The sequence below is a fragment of the Kogia breviceps genome, chromosome 11 (assembly GCF_026419965.1).
Source record: "Kogia breviceps isolate mKogBre1 chromosome 11, mKogBre1 haplotype 1, whole genome shotgun sequence".
NCBI lineage: Eukaryota > Metazoa > Chordata > Mammalia > Artiodactyla > Physeteridae > Kogia > Kogia breviceps.
This window is the reverse complement of record NC_081320.1, coordinates 59,004,812-59,020,805: the sequence shown is the minus strand read 5'-3', so window position 1 is coordinate 59,020,805 and position 15,994 is coordinate 59,004,812. Positions and strand designations below refer to the sequence as shown.

At 35.1% G+C, this 15,994-nt stretch overlaps 1 protein-coding gene across 1 annotated transcript in view; it reads right to left on the bottom strand.

Moving 5' to 3' along the window:
• The window catches only part of ASB3 (ankyrin repeat and SOCS box containing 3), a 98,859-nt gene that overhangs the window by 20,672 nt on the left and 62,193 nt on the right, over positions 1–15,994 (bottom strand). The window contains exons 7-8 of the mRNA XM_059078953.2: positions 14,662–14,859; positions 4,303–4,560 (exon numbers count right to left, since the gene is read on the bottom strand). Of these exons, the coding sequence (XP_058934936.1) occupies positions 4,303–4,560; positions 14,662–14,859 (456 nt within the window). The remainder of the gene's footprint in view (positions 1–4,302; positions 4,561–14,661; positions 14,860–15,994) is intronic.

Here is a 15,994-nt window from a genome sequence, read left to right as displayed (position 1 = left end):
TTTCCCATTATATTGTAGATACAGCTCTAAAGGACATATCAGACTAAGTTTTGTCTTTAAGAACTGAAAGAAGTTGTTGAAGACAAGCAGTTCTTCTGTTTTTTTTAAAAATAGTGTCGTATTTCCTACCAACCCACCCAAAAGAGACTTCCCAAATTTTATAAGCACTTGAATCCTAATAGAAAGAGCACTGACCGAAGAAAAGCTCTGATTTCTAACATCACCTCTACTACTTACAAACATGGTGCCTAAATTCTTTAAGCCCTAGATCCTGTTCTCTAAAATGAGAATAACACTTAACCTACCTATTTTAGGGGACTATTCATGAAAATACTGGAGACCATATAGTAAACAGACTTTTAAAACTATAAAATGTTATATAAATATTTGATATTATTAGAACTGGTTTGAAATTTTCAGTATTACATTTTCAGTGGGCCTTATAACACTGTACACATGAAATTTAGTCAAAGTTTAAAGAGAACTCTAAATTCTAACAAGATACTTATTTTGTACTCAATTAGATACTCCCCTACCATCACACTGTTTGAAGAAAAATAAAATCATTAGGGTCTCTGGTGATTACTTCAAAAACAGAAATTCTTTTCAAGGTTGCTTTTTTGGAAACATTACTGAGCAAGGACAAAAGAAGGGAAAAATAGAAGTAAAGAAACTGAATAATACTCTAAACCTGTCATCTCAAAGACAACTTATTTCTCGTAATTCAGGGTCAAAGTATCCTTGAAATGACTGATTAGAGAGTATGAAAATTATTTCCTAAAATCTTAATTCTCTAATATGCAAACTTATATATGGAAGAATTTAAACTGTAGCACAAATGCTTTGGGAAACATTTTACTTCTCAAAAAGCTCTCAGTGAAGTCGCGATTTATCAGAAAATACTGAGAATAATTGAAATGATAAAATATATTCAAATGCAAATAACTTCCTTCACTTTCTAGGAACCCCACACCAAAGGTTACTTGGTTCTGGTTGCTAGTTTCTTTTTTGATGGTTTCATTTTTCTATCTTAATATGCTGTCTCACTATGACCAAACACAAAGTCATTTTTGTGCAGTTATCTAAACACACACACAAGAAATAAATCTGTTTACACAGCTTTAGTTAATATAATGTTGAGTTTATTTTACCAATGCTGATAATGGCACTGAAAATGTATTGTTACTGTACTACATTGACCGTTACATTGTACAAAGCAGCTGTACAATCATAAACCAGTGACAGCTAATCAACTAAATGCACAGATGACATTTACTTTCTAGTATTCGTCTATTGTATTGGGGGTGTGAGGGAAACCTAGTCTTGCATTTAAAGCTGAAAAAATATTTCAACTCTGCAGATTATATTGTGACAGGCAATTATTCAGCCAGATACATCTTTAAAGACTGTTTAAGACAACCAATACCTAGGAAAGATGTTTATAATTTACATGACAAAGATTAAGCAACAGACTTACATGTTATATAAATAAGATACAACCAAAATCCACTTTAACAACATATTGACATTTTTATAGGATAATTTTTTATAACAGCTCTTTGAATGTAAATTTGATCAAAGAAAGCAAAACATTCATCACATTCAGCGTAAACACTTGCTTTATTCATTCAATAAAAGATCAGTAAGCAAAAATTTGACCATGTTAAGCATTTTTATTGCTAAAGTGAAATTTTCCACCGTATTTTTTCTAATGAATATAAAGTGACTAAAGTTACTCCTTCAGAGTAAAATGTATGCAACTGGCGTTCTCAATTCAAATAGCTGAAGTTTTACAATTTACTACAAAATAATTTGTAGTTTACTGTTTATTAACTCTTTTCTATCCTAATACATCCAATAAATATAACACAAACCCAGTGGCTTATTACCATAAAAATTCTCAAATGGGCTTGTCACATGGGGGGAAGGGAACCCTGTATCAGAACTAGGGATGGGAGAGTATATTTTACAAAGCTTTTTGGGAGGATAAAGCAAATTCCCTTTCCTTCCAGCAGTCTATGTAGTTGTCTGAGGAGGAAAGGAAAAGAAGATACATTTAATTTTTTCCCTGACTAGGTTCTTCCTAATTTAGGAGTAGGAAAGAGCAAGAAAAGTTGGCCCAGATCCCCTTAGGTTAGGCAAGGGATTAAGGTACCTAAAATTAAGTGATAAAAACTACCATATCCCTGGGGATACACAGGGCTAAGGCAGCATAGCACAGGGGTTACAAAGACAGACATGAGCCACACTACTGGACAGCCTGAGTCCAAACCTAAGCTCTCACACTAACTAGCTGTGTGAGCTTGGGCAAGTATGTTAAATACTTTGTGCTTCAATTCCCTCCTCTATAAAATATGGATAATGGTATCTACTATGTTTTATATTAAATGAGTTAATATTAAAGAACTTAAAATAGTACCTACTGTGTATCAGGCAATATTTTAAGTGTTGGTCAAAGAAATAAATAAACTAGAAACCAGAATGGAGCATGAAGGCTGAAAGTAATGGGCAAGTGATATGGAGTCGAGTTAGAATCTTCAGTAGAAAAACACAAGAAGCATGGCTGAGAAGAAAGTGGGTGTCTTGGGAATAAGCACTAAGTGAAGTGACAGAGGAAAGGGAACACACTGTCAGAACTACCCACAGCTATCTCACGTGTTGGTTGGATTTACAGTAGCATTTTAGGGAGTGAATCCTAGAACAGTGAGGGGTACCTGCTGTTAGCTGTCAGGAGCCCAGACACAGCAATAAAATTCACTAAGTAAAAAGTTAAGGGTACTTAAATAGCTTTGTTAATAGCTAGATATAGCATTCATTAGTGAGCGTTTCTATCTCAGTACTGAGTGTGTCTATGTGTGTGTCTGCACACGTAAAAGGGGATTTGTTAGCACAAGTAAACATACACAAATAACTTTTAAAAATTAGATTTCTCAATGAATTGTCAATAATTTTTATATCTCATTCAGTTATCTAAAAAATACAATGGATTTTTGTAAAATTTTATTGAAATGGTATAGAGGGAATTGCAACAGTGAGTGATTTGACAGATAACTATGCATTAATCAGCTGTTGGAGACAGAAATAAATACAATCGGGTACTCAAACCACTGTAAACTATAGACAAAAAGTAAAGTGGAGATCAGAACATGTATCTAAACTTTGCTTTACTTCTATATTCCTCAAACCACCTACCAGAAAGCAGTTTTTCCTCACAAGCCACATATCTGAAACATTTAGTATCAGAAAGGGATGATAGTCCTAAGCATAAACCTCTGCTTAGTGAAAATTCTTGACTTCTATATTATGGCAGACATAATAAAAAGGTGAGATACTGGGATCCTGCCAAACAAAGATACGTTCTTCACTTACAGATGGAGAAGCCACCAGGTGGAAGATGGAGTCCCAGAAATGCAAACAAAATTTACAAGTAGGAACCACTAGTGTTGCCTGCATGAATACCAAAGAGGACCTCTTTTGAAAAGCAAAATTTAAATAACAAAATATCAGAGCACTTTTCTGCTGAAATCCAAAATCTCAGTATTTGTCTAAACATTATTTTGGTAAATGGTAATTTCTGAAGCACAAAAAAGAAATCTTCTAGATGTTTCACTGAAATTTTATAAAATACATTTAATTTTTATGTTCTTTATATTCCTAGAGACTTTTATTCTATTTCCTCATTCGACTCAAATTATCAGGCCAAAAGAGTTCTCTCACCACTACAACTACCTTCTCAGTCCACCTAGACACATAACTCTTGAAAAGGTTGGTAAAACAGTTTTTATCCTTTTGCCCTAGAAAATTTCTGACTCAACTTTCATATAATCACTCATAGGGGATGCCCTTCTGAGAAACCACTTGTGATAAAGAGTTATCTCCTCAGCTACTCCAGAAATCAGTATTTATTGAGGGAGACTAAGTTCAAGTAGACAAGTTGCTATAAGACAGGAGTATTCAATCTAGTTGACTAAGGGATGCTAGAAATCTCCAAAGCAGCTACAACCATTCTGTCACAGACATTTTAAGAGCAGCATGAGGGATGGCCTTAGTAGAAGAAATAACCCACTCAGGAGGGTTCACTGGCACCCATTCCTTTCTACTCCCTTCCAGCCACCTCTGACCTTTTTCCAGGACTCTATCCTTACACTCAATCTTACTATTAGCAGCCCCCTCGATTCCTTCATCCCAGCCCAGCCATCACAGTCAAAACACACAGAACACAGGGATCTCAAGAAATTGGGGGAAATTAAAGGTAGCACACTCACTCAAAAAGAGTAAATTCCACATGGTAGGATTTCTTACCAAGAACTGCAGAGGAGATTCAGTGGGTCAAATCCAGCAAGCAGGAGAGATGGCAACCATTCTTTATATTTTGTCTGTGCTTTAACTGCGTGACTTATAAATTCAGATATGTGGCTCCATGATGTCAATGGGCAACATTTCTTCAAAAAATAGCGAAATACTGAAAACCTCTCATACTTCAGGCAGTATGCCAAATGAAGTTCATTTAGCTGGGCTCCATATTTCAAAAGAATATTCACAATTCCAAAGAAGTCACAGCTCCACCACAAAAAAGAAAGGAAGGAAGGAAAGAAGGAAGGGAGGGAGGGAGGGAAGGAGGAAGGAAGAAAGGAAAGAGGGAGGGAGGGAGGGAGGAAGGAAAAAGAAGGGAAGGGAAGAGAAGAGAAGTTAGATTTTCACATTAAAAAAATAATTCTTACAAAGTTAATAGTAGTTACAACTGGAAAATAAGAATAGCAAATGGGATAGTAGATGATTTTTACATGTCTACTGGATTGAGACTAGAGGACCAGAATAAGGAGAGGGTTTTACTTTTTAATTTACACCATTCTGCATGGTTTTTAGTTTCCAACTATGAACAAGTCGTGTCCTTAGAATTTAAAACATTTATCTTAAATAAGTTTTAAAATTATCATTGACAAGTAGAAAACTCTTTTCAAATTGTGAATTTTTTTCACAATTAAGTAACCATAATACAAAATACTTGCTAAACAAAGTTAATAAAACAATGTGACTGGTCCCTAAAGACAGATGATTCAGTCTAGCAATCTCCAAGATACCACTTCCTTCAACAATAGCTTAGTCAATTTCCCTCTTACTTTTAAATTTCTAATGGTAAAAAGCAATCATACAGAAAAACTTTTCTTAATGAACAAAAATTTAACTTACAGCTTTAGATTTTTAAATTAATCTTCTTTATCAAGTGTTTTACAGAATAAGTGTGTTATCATTTTACACCTATTGAATTGGTTACTTTAAAAAAGAAAAAATTACCATCCAATACTGCTAAGTCGTGGTTAAAATGACTGAAAATAAGTGTAACCCTTTTACGAGAGAGCTAATTGGCAAAATCCATCAAAAGAGGTTTCATAGCAAAGTTATAAGGAGCACAGACTGGAGCCAGAGTGCTCAGACACTTACTAGCTGTGTGACTCTGAGCAAGCTACTTAAACCTTCTGGCACACAGAACTAGCATTATGTAAGTATTTGTAAAATAAAATGATATGTAAAGTAAAATACCACACAAATTAAAATATAATATAATGAACATAAATCCTGGGAATTTATCCAAGAGACAAAACAAAAAAGAAATTATATCCTATTTGCACAAATATATTAACCATAGTATTGTCTATAATTTTTAAAAATCAAATTTTTAAAATACAGAAATTACCTAAATGTTTAACAGAGGAACAGTAAGTGCAAAATATGACAGTCATCAAAAACTACAATTCTGATGGCTGTGTGACCGACCACATTTTAAAAACTGTTTATGATATAATTTTAACTGTAACAAAGTTCAATAAACATGTATGTTCATTACACAGACAACTGTGAAAGAAAATATGCAAGGATAAAATTAGTCTCCCTCTGAAACTGGCATTAATGCTATTTTAAATAACTAGGAATAAAAAGGAAATATTTCATTAATCATAGTATTACAGAATCTAAATAATGAAGTCATAAAAATAAAAGAGAAAACAAACATAAAACATTTAAACCACTGTCATGTGAGACCTCCTACTTCTGAGGACTTATGTATAGAACTTGAAATCAAGGTTTTAAAGCAGTTAAAACACTATATACATAAGTAAAATGTCACCTACCCCATGTAAATTTTTGTAAATCTATTTCATTTGTTCTCAAATTTGTGCTCTTTTCTTCAGTTAAAAGATTAAACGGTAACTCTCTTTATTATTAATAATATGCATAGCAATTAGAAAAGAAAAATCTATAATTCTTAAATTTCTTTATAAAAATTAATAAACTTCATTGTCTGTCTACCATATATTGCTATTTGTTCTAGGAAACTCCCATCATTCATATCAGTGTTCTTGAAAAGAGCCCTGTATGCATGTATTTTTTCTTCTGGCTGCTTTCAGATACAGGAAAGCTGAAATAATTTGTTGCTAACAGTCCCGTACTACAAGAAATGCTAAAGGATATGTTGATACTTCTGACCAATGGTTCTAAACAGTTATAACCAATATAATTGGTTTATTTCAACTACTTCGACCTCATTTAACTAGCTTCTCGTTACTACTACAGTTATTACTTGCTGATTCCACTACAGAACAACCAACACATGATATGGACTGCTGAACACATTCCAGTAAACATATAGGTAAACAGTGGGAAAAGCTCAAGACATTGCCTCATTACAAATGTGATACATAATTCTCAAGAAGACCGTTAATTTTCAAGGCATCTGCATTTACATGTACAATTCAGGGACTGGCTGAACTCTTCCCTCTAGCAATTTGAAACCATCAATGGCCTAACCATAGATTCTTTAGCTCTTAAAGAGCAGTTTTTCTGCTATAGAATACAAAGGTAAACGGGAGCCCTAAATGCACCCTGTTAGATTAAGTGCTACAGATAGCTAGAGAACCTATTTTCTGTTTAGAATAAAACTACAAAACCAAGAGGCTTTCTTATTCAAGTTTCGAATATACCAACGAGACATGTGGCTCATGCTAAGAAAATTTTAAGGACAAAGCCACAGATAAACCAACCATCCATCTCTAAATGTGAGAGGAACATATGCACATAATTCCCTATAATAACACACTTTATTATTTATTCTGTACCAGAATAAATGGTATGTTAAATGTGTTACACAGAAGATTTGCCTTAATCTTCACAATCACCCTAAAAAGTAAGTTTTATTATCATCTCCACTCTAGATGCAAAAACTGAAGCTTAGTCAAGCTAGTAATTGGTAGAATTGGGATAATAATATCAAACCAATATCTAACAGTGAATATGATACAGCAAATATCTGAAATATCTCTCCTACATTATAAAAACCAAACACTTCATGAAACAGTCAAATTGAGAATTATTTTAAGGCCAGACCTATGTTTCCCAAAGTATGTTCCATGGAACACTAGTCCCTGAAAAATGATCTATGTGAAAAAGGCTCCATAATGAAAATATTTGAGAAACACTTTATAAAATACACTTGTTCATAAAAGGACAAATACAGGATGAACTTAAATTTTCAACTTATATGGTCAAGTGTTTTTCTTCAACCTCCAGATACCTTTCAGAAGTATCCTTAGAATTAAGGCAATGGATCCAATAGTTAATCTGAAAACAGCCTAATAAAGAGAGTATAAAATCCCCCAAAAGTCTGTAAACACAGGAACAATAGTGTATTTATTGTAAAGTTCATCCTATGTTCCCAAATTTTTCAAACTTTTGTAGATTCATTCCCCCTTAGGAATTCATAAAACACAACACCATAAGAAAAATTCTTAGAAGCCCTCCAGGAAAGAAATCTAATTACCATCGCTTAACCCCGTGTTTCCCAAACTTAATTAACTAAGGAACCCTTTTAATCCTGTGTATTATCTATTAACAAAGTATAGAATGAGTACTCTACAAAACACACTTTGGAAAACCCCACTCTAAATTTCTTCCAATTATCACATTGCCTTGTGTTAGAAAGGACAAGAGCATACTCCTAAAAGGCTTATGAAACTGCCTACTGCTACACTATAAACCCTTTTCCAACAAGACTACCATTTATATGGTGAATAATAAACACAAAATAAACTGGAGGATCATAAAACTTTCTCAGCATGCCCTGAGCTTCTGCAAAGGATGTTAAGAAGGTCTCAGATACATGTACAAGCTCCAGAAACTCAAGCAACTTCAGTGCTCTATGATGACCTTGATTATTATATGTCATTGAGCAAGAAGAGTAGACCCTAAGGCTTAGATAAAACTTTGGTTAAAATGTAAACTACATGGACATATGCATGTGTTTCTGTTAACACTTAATACAAATTCTCTTTCAAGCCCTGATGGAGAATCGGAAAAACTCATCAAGTCCTAGAGTAGTCCCTCTCATTTAACATAAATATCAAGAACAAATTGTGACACATTAAGAGATTCCACATTATATAAGAGTGAAAATCATAAGACACGGAGAAAGAGAAGTTTAAAAACTAAAAATGCGATGTCTAGACCTTATCTGGAGGCATGTACGCTTTCCATCGCACTGCTCTTTGAAGTTCAAAAATGTGCACAGAAACAGGCCCAGATAAAAAAGAAGCACAGTAACAGGAAATTCAACATGTTAACAAGGTTTCTTTTAAACAAATAGAAATGGGCAAATATCTTGAGAATTTTAGTTTCAATTACCCAACAAAATATCCAACCAACTTAATTAGCTGAATCATCAAAAGGCCATATAATAAGTTCTACTGAATGGCTTTCAGCCATCAGCTGAAAATAAAATAAAAACATTAGGTTGTGTCAGATGTATCCATGTGTGATATGATGACAAGAATGGACACAATTATTTTTACAAAGCTAATGGGATAACAATGATTAGTATCAATTAGAAAGACAGACAAAATCAGATCAGTTAAGCCAGGATCTCTTTCTACATTCATACAGAAATCTTTGTTCAAATTGTCTTGAAATTTCTCAACTCTCCTCCTCTTCCACCCATTCCAGTTAAAGGAGTCTTTTTCTTCTATTTTCTCATTTGAGTTGAATTACTCAGCTATGCTCTTGAAAGACAGGCTTCATGTCACTAAAGCTGTTAACTTGTTAGCCCCAAAGGACAAAGAATGCTTTTGTACGATGGTGGAGGAGACAAGACACCTTTCTATCATGCTTTGGAGTATGAGAAGAGCTAAGGGTCACTGCTTCAAATGGAAGCTTATCCTTTCCAAGGGATACCCAGTAAAAATGTTTCAGGGGCTTCCCTGGTGGTGCAGTGGTTGAGAGTCCGCCTGTCGATGCAGGGGACACGGGTTAATGCCCTGGTCTGGGAAGATCCCACATGCCCCAGAGCAGCTGGGCCCGTGAGCCATGGCCACTGAGCCTGCGCATCGGGAGCCTGTGCTCCGCAACGGGAGAGGCCACAGCAGTGAGAGGCCCGCGTACCGCAAAAAAAAAAAAAAAACTTTCAGAATGCTAATCCTGAGCTAAAAAGTTAAATCAGCTGAATAAAATAATAAAGAAGGGAAAACTTAAAACCCAGAGCCATTATTTATATTTATTATTTTCATCACCTTTTGATATTAATTATACTATTTGTAAAAGCAGATATGTTTACTAGAACATAACAGGCCAACAGTGCAAGGAGGGTCACAAGTATTAAATTTCTAGATCTCTGAGAAATACCAGAAAACATACAAATAAGAAAATGAAAGTTTTTGACTCATTAATACCTGGAGTCAGTTAAGTGCTGAATTAAATCTTTCTACAACAATCTTACACCAAACTAACATTATTGTAACAACACACCATTGCTATAAAAATGAAATTTCAGGGCTTCCCTGGTGGCGCAGTGGTTGAGAATCCGCCTGCCGATGTAGGGGACACGGGTTCGTGCCCCGGTCCGGGAAGATCCCACGTGCTGTGGAGCGGCTGGGCCCGTGAGCGATGGCCACTGAGCCTGCGCATCTGGAGCCTGTGCTCCGCAACGGGAGAGGCCACAACAGTGAGAGGCCCGCGTACCACACAAAAAAAAAAAAAAAAAAAAAAGAAATTTCAAAACTTATACCACTAAATTTATCTCACTGTCTATTACCAAATCTCTGAAAATATGAATATCTAATAATTAATTTTGGAAAATGGAGTCTTCCAAGTTCCCTGGTATCATTACTGTGGCTAAAATGCAAATTCTTATTCATAATTGGTAAATGTAATATAGGAGATTCAAACACCATTTGTTAAGGAAAAATAGCACAAAAAAGTTATTTTTAAATGAAAATTTTAGTCCACTGTCCTTGCTTTTTAAATGGTAACTGTAATTAATTTAATTAATTTTAAGTATGCAACCACAGAGAATCCAAATTTTCAGATGCATACTTAATGAAAGAAATTAAAAATTAATGAATTTTTCAACTTCGATTTTTTTCCGCAGGCACTGGCTGTATTACCCTCTGATACACTAAAACAAAACCTACTGGGAGAATGACAGTTTTCTTGCTTGATCAGCTTTACACCGAGTCCCAAAATAATCAAATGATTTTCACATTACATGTACAGTGATGACATACAAACTAAGAGCCAGACGTTAGCTTACATAAACATAATATAGAGACTAAAAATTTAATTGATGTTCTTTTTTAGATAAATGGAGGATGGCAAAAATGAATTTCTTCTCCAGAAATGAAGAAGAGAAGAGAATTAACCTCGATATTTTTCTGTGTGCCAAAAATTGTGCAATGTACTATATTTTTATACACATCAAATGTGAGCATATGTGATTATGATGCTACCATTGCTTAGATTTAGTCCTTTGGGAAATGTTTCCCTGTCAATTAAATTCCCCGCAGAGTAGGTAATAACGGCAAAGATATATCAAAATTAAGTCTACCGCCATGGGCCCAGGCAAACAAAAAGTCAACTGGAAAGACTAGGAGAATGTACCCTCATAATAAAACAGATATTCTGACGTTTTGGCTTTTTTCCTTTAGACTAACAAATAGTATTTTCCAGTGACTTTTCTTACTGAAAACCTACCTTACTAATTAAAAATACATTTGGTCCAATTACAAGTTCCCACATGAAAGAAAATATCTGACAAACACTTTTAAAGCCACCAAAACAGATTTTAGTTATGCTCTATAGGGCCATTTTACAGAGCAAAATTGCCAAGAGTAGCAAAAAACAAAGTTTGTTAGCTCATGTCTGCGACCACCATACGCCACACTGTTGTTTCTTCACTTTTTAGTTTTCAGCAGTTTGATTATTGGTGAGCATGCTTTTCTTTGGGTTTATCCTATTTTGGTTTACTGAGCTTCTTAAATCTATAAAACTTACGTCTTTATCCAATGTTGGGAAGTTTTCGTCCATTATCAGTTCACAACCTCTTTCTCCTCCCTTCTGGACCCTAATGACATGAATGTCAACCCCAGTCATACTGTCTCTCAGGTCCCTGAGGCTCTGTTCCTTTTTGTCCCCCAAGTCGTTGTCTTCTCTGTTCTTCTGTTTGGGTAATTTATATTGGTCTATATTCAAGTTGACTCTTTCCTGTCAATTCCATTCTGCTATGGAGCTCATACAGTTAATTTTTCATTTCAGATTTTATATTTCTCAGTTTTAAAAAGTCCATTTGGCTCTAGTTTTTATTTCTCAGCTGAAAATGTCTATCTTTCCATTTATTTCAAGTGTGTTTACATCATTAAGCACCATTATAATAGCTGTTTTCAATTATTTAATATTTCCAACATCTAGATCATCTCAGGGTTGACACCTGTTAATTGTCTTTTCCCTCTAAAACTGGTCATATTTTCTGGTTCTTCATATGACTGTATCCTGGACATTACGAATAATAATGCTGTGTGTAAACTCTAGGCCTAGGTCCTGTTATACTCTTTTGAATATAATACTGATTGTGTTTGTTTATTTTAGCAGGCATATAACCTAGTTAGGTTTAGACTACAATTTCTTTTTTACCTCTACAGACTGCTGGTTCAGTTCTCAAGCCTTTGCTATGCTGCTTTGGGTCTGCCCCCATGAAATGTACCATTCAGGGGTCTGAGACTTGGGTGATAGTTCAAATCTTGTTTTCAACGTCTGTCCTGTGCATTCAAAGCTTGGATGGGCTCTGGACATATGCAGGTTTGTACACAGAATTAACCCCTTCTCCAGCTCTCTCTTCTCCAGGATTCCCCTCATACCCTCTGTTCCACAGGGTTCTATTTACCTGATTTCTCAGGCCAGAAAAACATTAATTTTAAGGTGTTTGGGGGTACTGCTATGGTTTAATACATTTAATTTAAACTACACTTATAAGATGATGAGGCATGAGCCTAGCTGCTGTGACCAGGACCAAAAATATTCCTCTAAAAGTAAGATGAAGACTAAAACAGATTATTGTTATATTGGACACATAGACATACAACTATACAAAACTATACAAAACCGTTACACTCTTATCAAATAAAAAAATGTTCAGGGACTTCCCTGGTGGCACAGTGGTTAAGAATCCACCTGCAAATGCAGGGGACATGGGTTCGATCCCTGGTCCGGGAAGATCCCACATGCTGTGGAGCAACTAAGCCCGTGCGCCACAACTACTGAGCCTGCGCTCTAGAGCCTGCGAGCCACAACTACTGAGCCCATGCGACACAACCACTGAAGCCTGCACGCCTAAAGCCTGTGCTCCCCAACAAGAGAAGCCACTGCAATGAGAAGCCCGCACACCTCAACGAAGAGTAGCCCCCGCTCGCCACAGCTAGAGAAAGCCCACGTACTGCAACAAAGACCCAAGGCAACCAAAAATAAATAAAATAAATAAATTTATTTTAAAAAATTCACTTCTGATCTAATAATAAAATACAATGGAGATAGGTATGTACAGAGAAAGGCAAATGAATCAACTAAAGTCATCAATACAGCCCTAGTGAGGTAAACTAAAATAGTTAGGGCTCCTCTGTTTATAAAGACAAAACCTAAGGAGGTATACCATGAAATCATGAAAGTTATGCATAGAGTGGATCCCAGACACTCAGATTAACAAAAACCCCAAATACTCAAGAGTACAGTGTATACGTAGAAGCTTAAATTCAGAACAAATGAAATGAACTACTATTTTACATAGCAAATGTTACAAGATGGTAGAGACTGAAAAGCTTAGCAAATAAGTTTTTTTTGCGTGTGTGTGGTACACGGGCCTCTCACTGTTGTGGCCTCTCCCGTTGCGGAGTGCAGGCTCTGGACGCACAGGCTCAGTGGCCATGGCTCACGGGCCCAGCCGCTACGCGGCATGTGGGATCTTCCCGGACCGGGGCATGAACCCGTGTCCCGTGCACCACCAGGGGAGCCCGCAAATAAGTTTTTGATAAATGTTTAAATTAAGTCATAGCTAGCAATCCATAATGGTGAATTCAGGAAAGCCAATGAAATTTGAGGTAAGCCTGCAACCTCTTTTGCGTCATTAAAAACAACAGCAACTACCTGCACAACTTATTTCATTACTGCATGGACCATGGATTTTACTCAATATGGCTTTTCTTACACATAGCCTTATTCTTACCATCTATTTTAAAACCATAGGAGTCTTATAGACAAGTCTTGGCCAGAATCTAATCAATAATCTAGCAGTAATTCTTCATTTATTCTACTCACAGCATCATGGCAGATCAGCAAAAGAAATATTTTTTAAAAATTTTAAACTTAGTGTGACCTACAGAAATAAACGCTACATACCAAATACATTAAAAATGCAAGACTATCTAGAAAACTAAAGTTGTTTTTTTTTTTTTTTGCGGTATGCGGGCCTCTCACTGTTGTGGCCTCTCCCGCATCCCGTTGCGGAGCACAGGCTCCGGACGCGCAGGCCCAGCGGCCATGGCTCACGGACTTAGCTGCTCCGCGGCATGTGGGATCTTCCCGGACCAGGGCACGAACCCGTGTCTCCTGCATCGGCAGGCAGATTCTCAACCACTGCGCCACCAGGGAAGCCCAAAACTAAAGTTTTATTTTAGGTTCATAACAAGTCTTGTAAATATAAATTTCAAATGATAAATAGCCTGACACACGGTCAATATCATACTTGATAAAGATATTTTTAACTCTTTTTTATCTTTTTGCCCCCCAGCTTTACTGAGGTATAACAGACAAATAACATTGTAAGAGAGTTAAAGTATATAATGTGGTGATTTGACATACATATATATTGTGAAAACATTCATCACCTCAAATATTTACCTCCTTTTTTTTAAGAGCATTTAAGTTGTACTCTTAGCAAATTTCAATTACATAATACAGTGTTATCAACTACAGTCACCACATTATACATTAAATCTTCAGCCCTTATTCACTGTGTAACTTAAAGTTTGTTTTAATTCTTAAATTGTTTTGAAGACCAAGGATATCAGAGAATTCCTGCATTTACTTTAATATATTTAAAGTATGCTCTAAAATTGCTACACCAAAAAATATAATCCAGAGTCAAAGAGAGAAGGAAAAAAATCTGACATTATCACCTCATTTTTATTATAGTTTGACTGAACAAGGTGCATCACAGAAGGCTTTTGTTTTTGTCTGTTTTTTGTTTTTAAGTTACCAATTTAGCTCTAAGACATATTGCTTCACAAAAGAAAGTCATTTGGAAATACATCTCCATATAGCAAAAAAGAATAAAAATACAGCAAATATACATACTCCTTTTGGAAAGCCATACACATGGGAGAACTGAATCCAAAAACGAGGCACATCTGGGCATCTGGGCAGTAGCCAGACTGGAGCAACATTTCTAGGCACTCTTCATGCCCTCCAAACACTGCTGAGTACACAGGACTCACTTTGTTTGGCCCAGTGTCACAGACCCGGTTAGTAAGTGGTATTAACAAGTCCAAGATTCTGCAAATACACAAATTCAGGGGTATATAATGCTTTTATATGTACATAAGTGCAGACATTTCTACAGCATATATTTTGAGTCACCCATTGATTGATTTTAAAAAGTCCTTCTGTCTTCAGTGTACTTTCTATCTACAGTAAATTATTACAAGCTATATACTCCGAAATGTTACACTCATTATTGTTGCTTAATAGAAAGATCCTTAAACGTATCTGAAGCAGAGCTAAATAACGTTCCCATAAAAGTAAACAGATAACACACAATCCTTTATTTTTCACGAATTATTTACCTTCCCACCAACAACCACCTTCCTCCCCAAAATTCAAATTTTGTATTAGATATTTTAGGATCTAATAAATTTTTAAAACTTCATTATATTAAATATAAACTTGTTATCAAGAAAACAAGTTATTTTCCTTCATAAAGTAGCAACCAAAGTTTTATTTTTCTAATCAGTAAGAATTTTTTAAGGTGGTGAGTGACATGAAATGAATAGTATTTTCATCAGGAATAAGTCAGAAATTCTGCTAAAATATTGTATTCTCAGAAAAGAAGATGAGCTCTTTAAACATTAAGGCAGATTTATTTAAAAATTAAGAATAAATTAAGAATTTACAACATTCTTTCTCTTTGCTACTTTTCCTTAGGTAAGGTAGGACTAACATAATATTTAAGGAGAACTTATATTTCACCATGAAGGAAATCATCAGTGACAAACAGAATTCTCAAAACTGAGAACAAATGAGGACAAATTCTCAAGATGATTTGGCTATCAATTTAAAGCTCAGAGTATAATTATACCTAAGATTTATGATTAAATAAACAATCAACAGTTAAGAAAAACATCAAATTTTTAAACCTAAGTACTTTGTTAAAATAAAGAATCTGTTTAGTGTCTCTTATTTGTAATAAATGTGCTAAATTTTTTTAAATGAGTTGGAAAAATTATACTCTTTAACACGGCACAAACATGATTTACAAGTATCTTTAAGGAAATAGTAAAATACCATGCCACCTAGTGGCATAATAACCCAATTACAGCATCTGTTTTCCTACTATGTATATACATACATACTAAAGACAAGAATATTTCACTATTACTTTTTAAATTAAATAATACTAACAAGACCTATA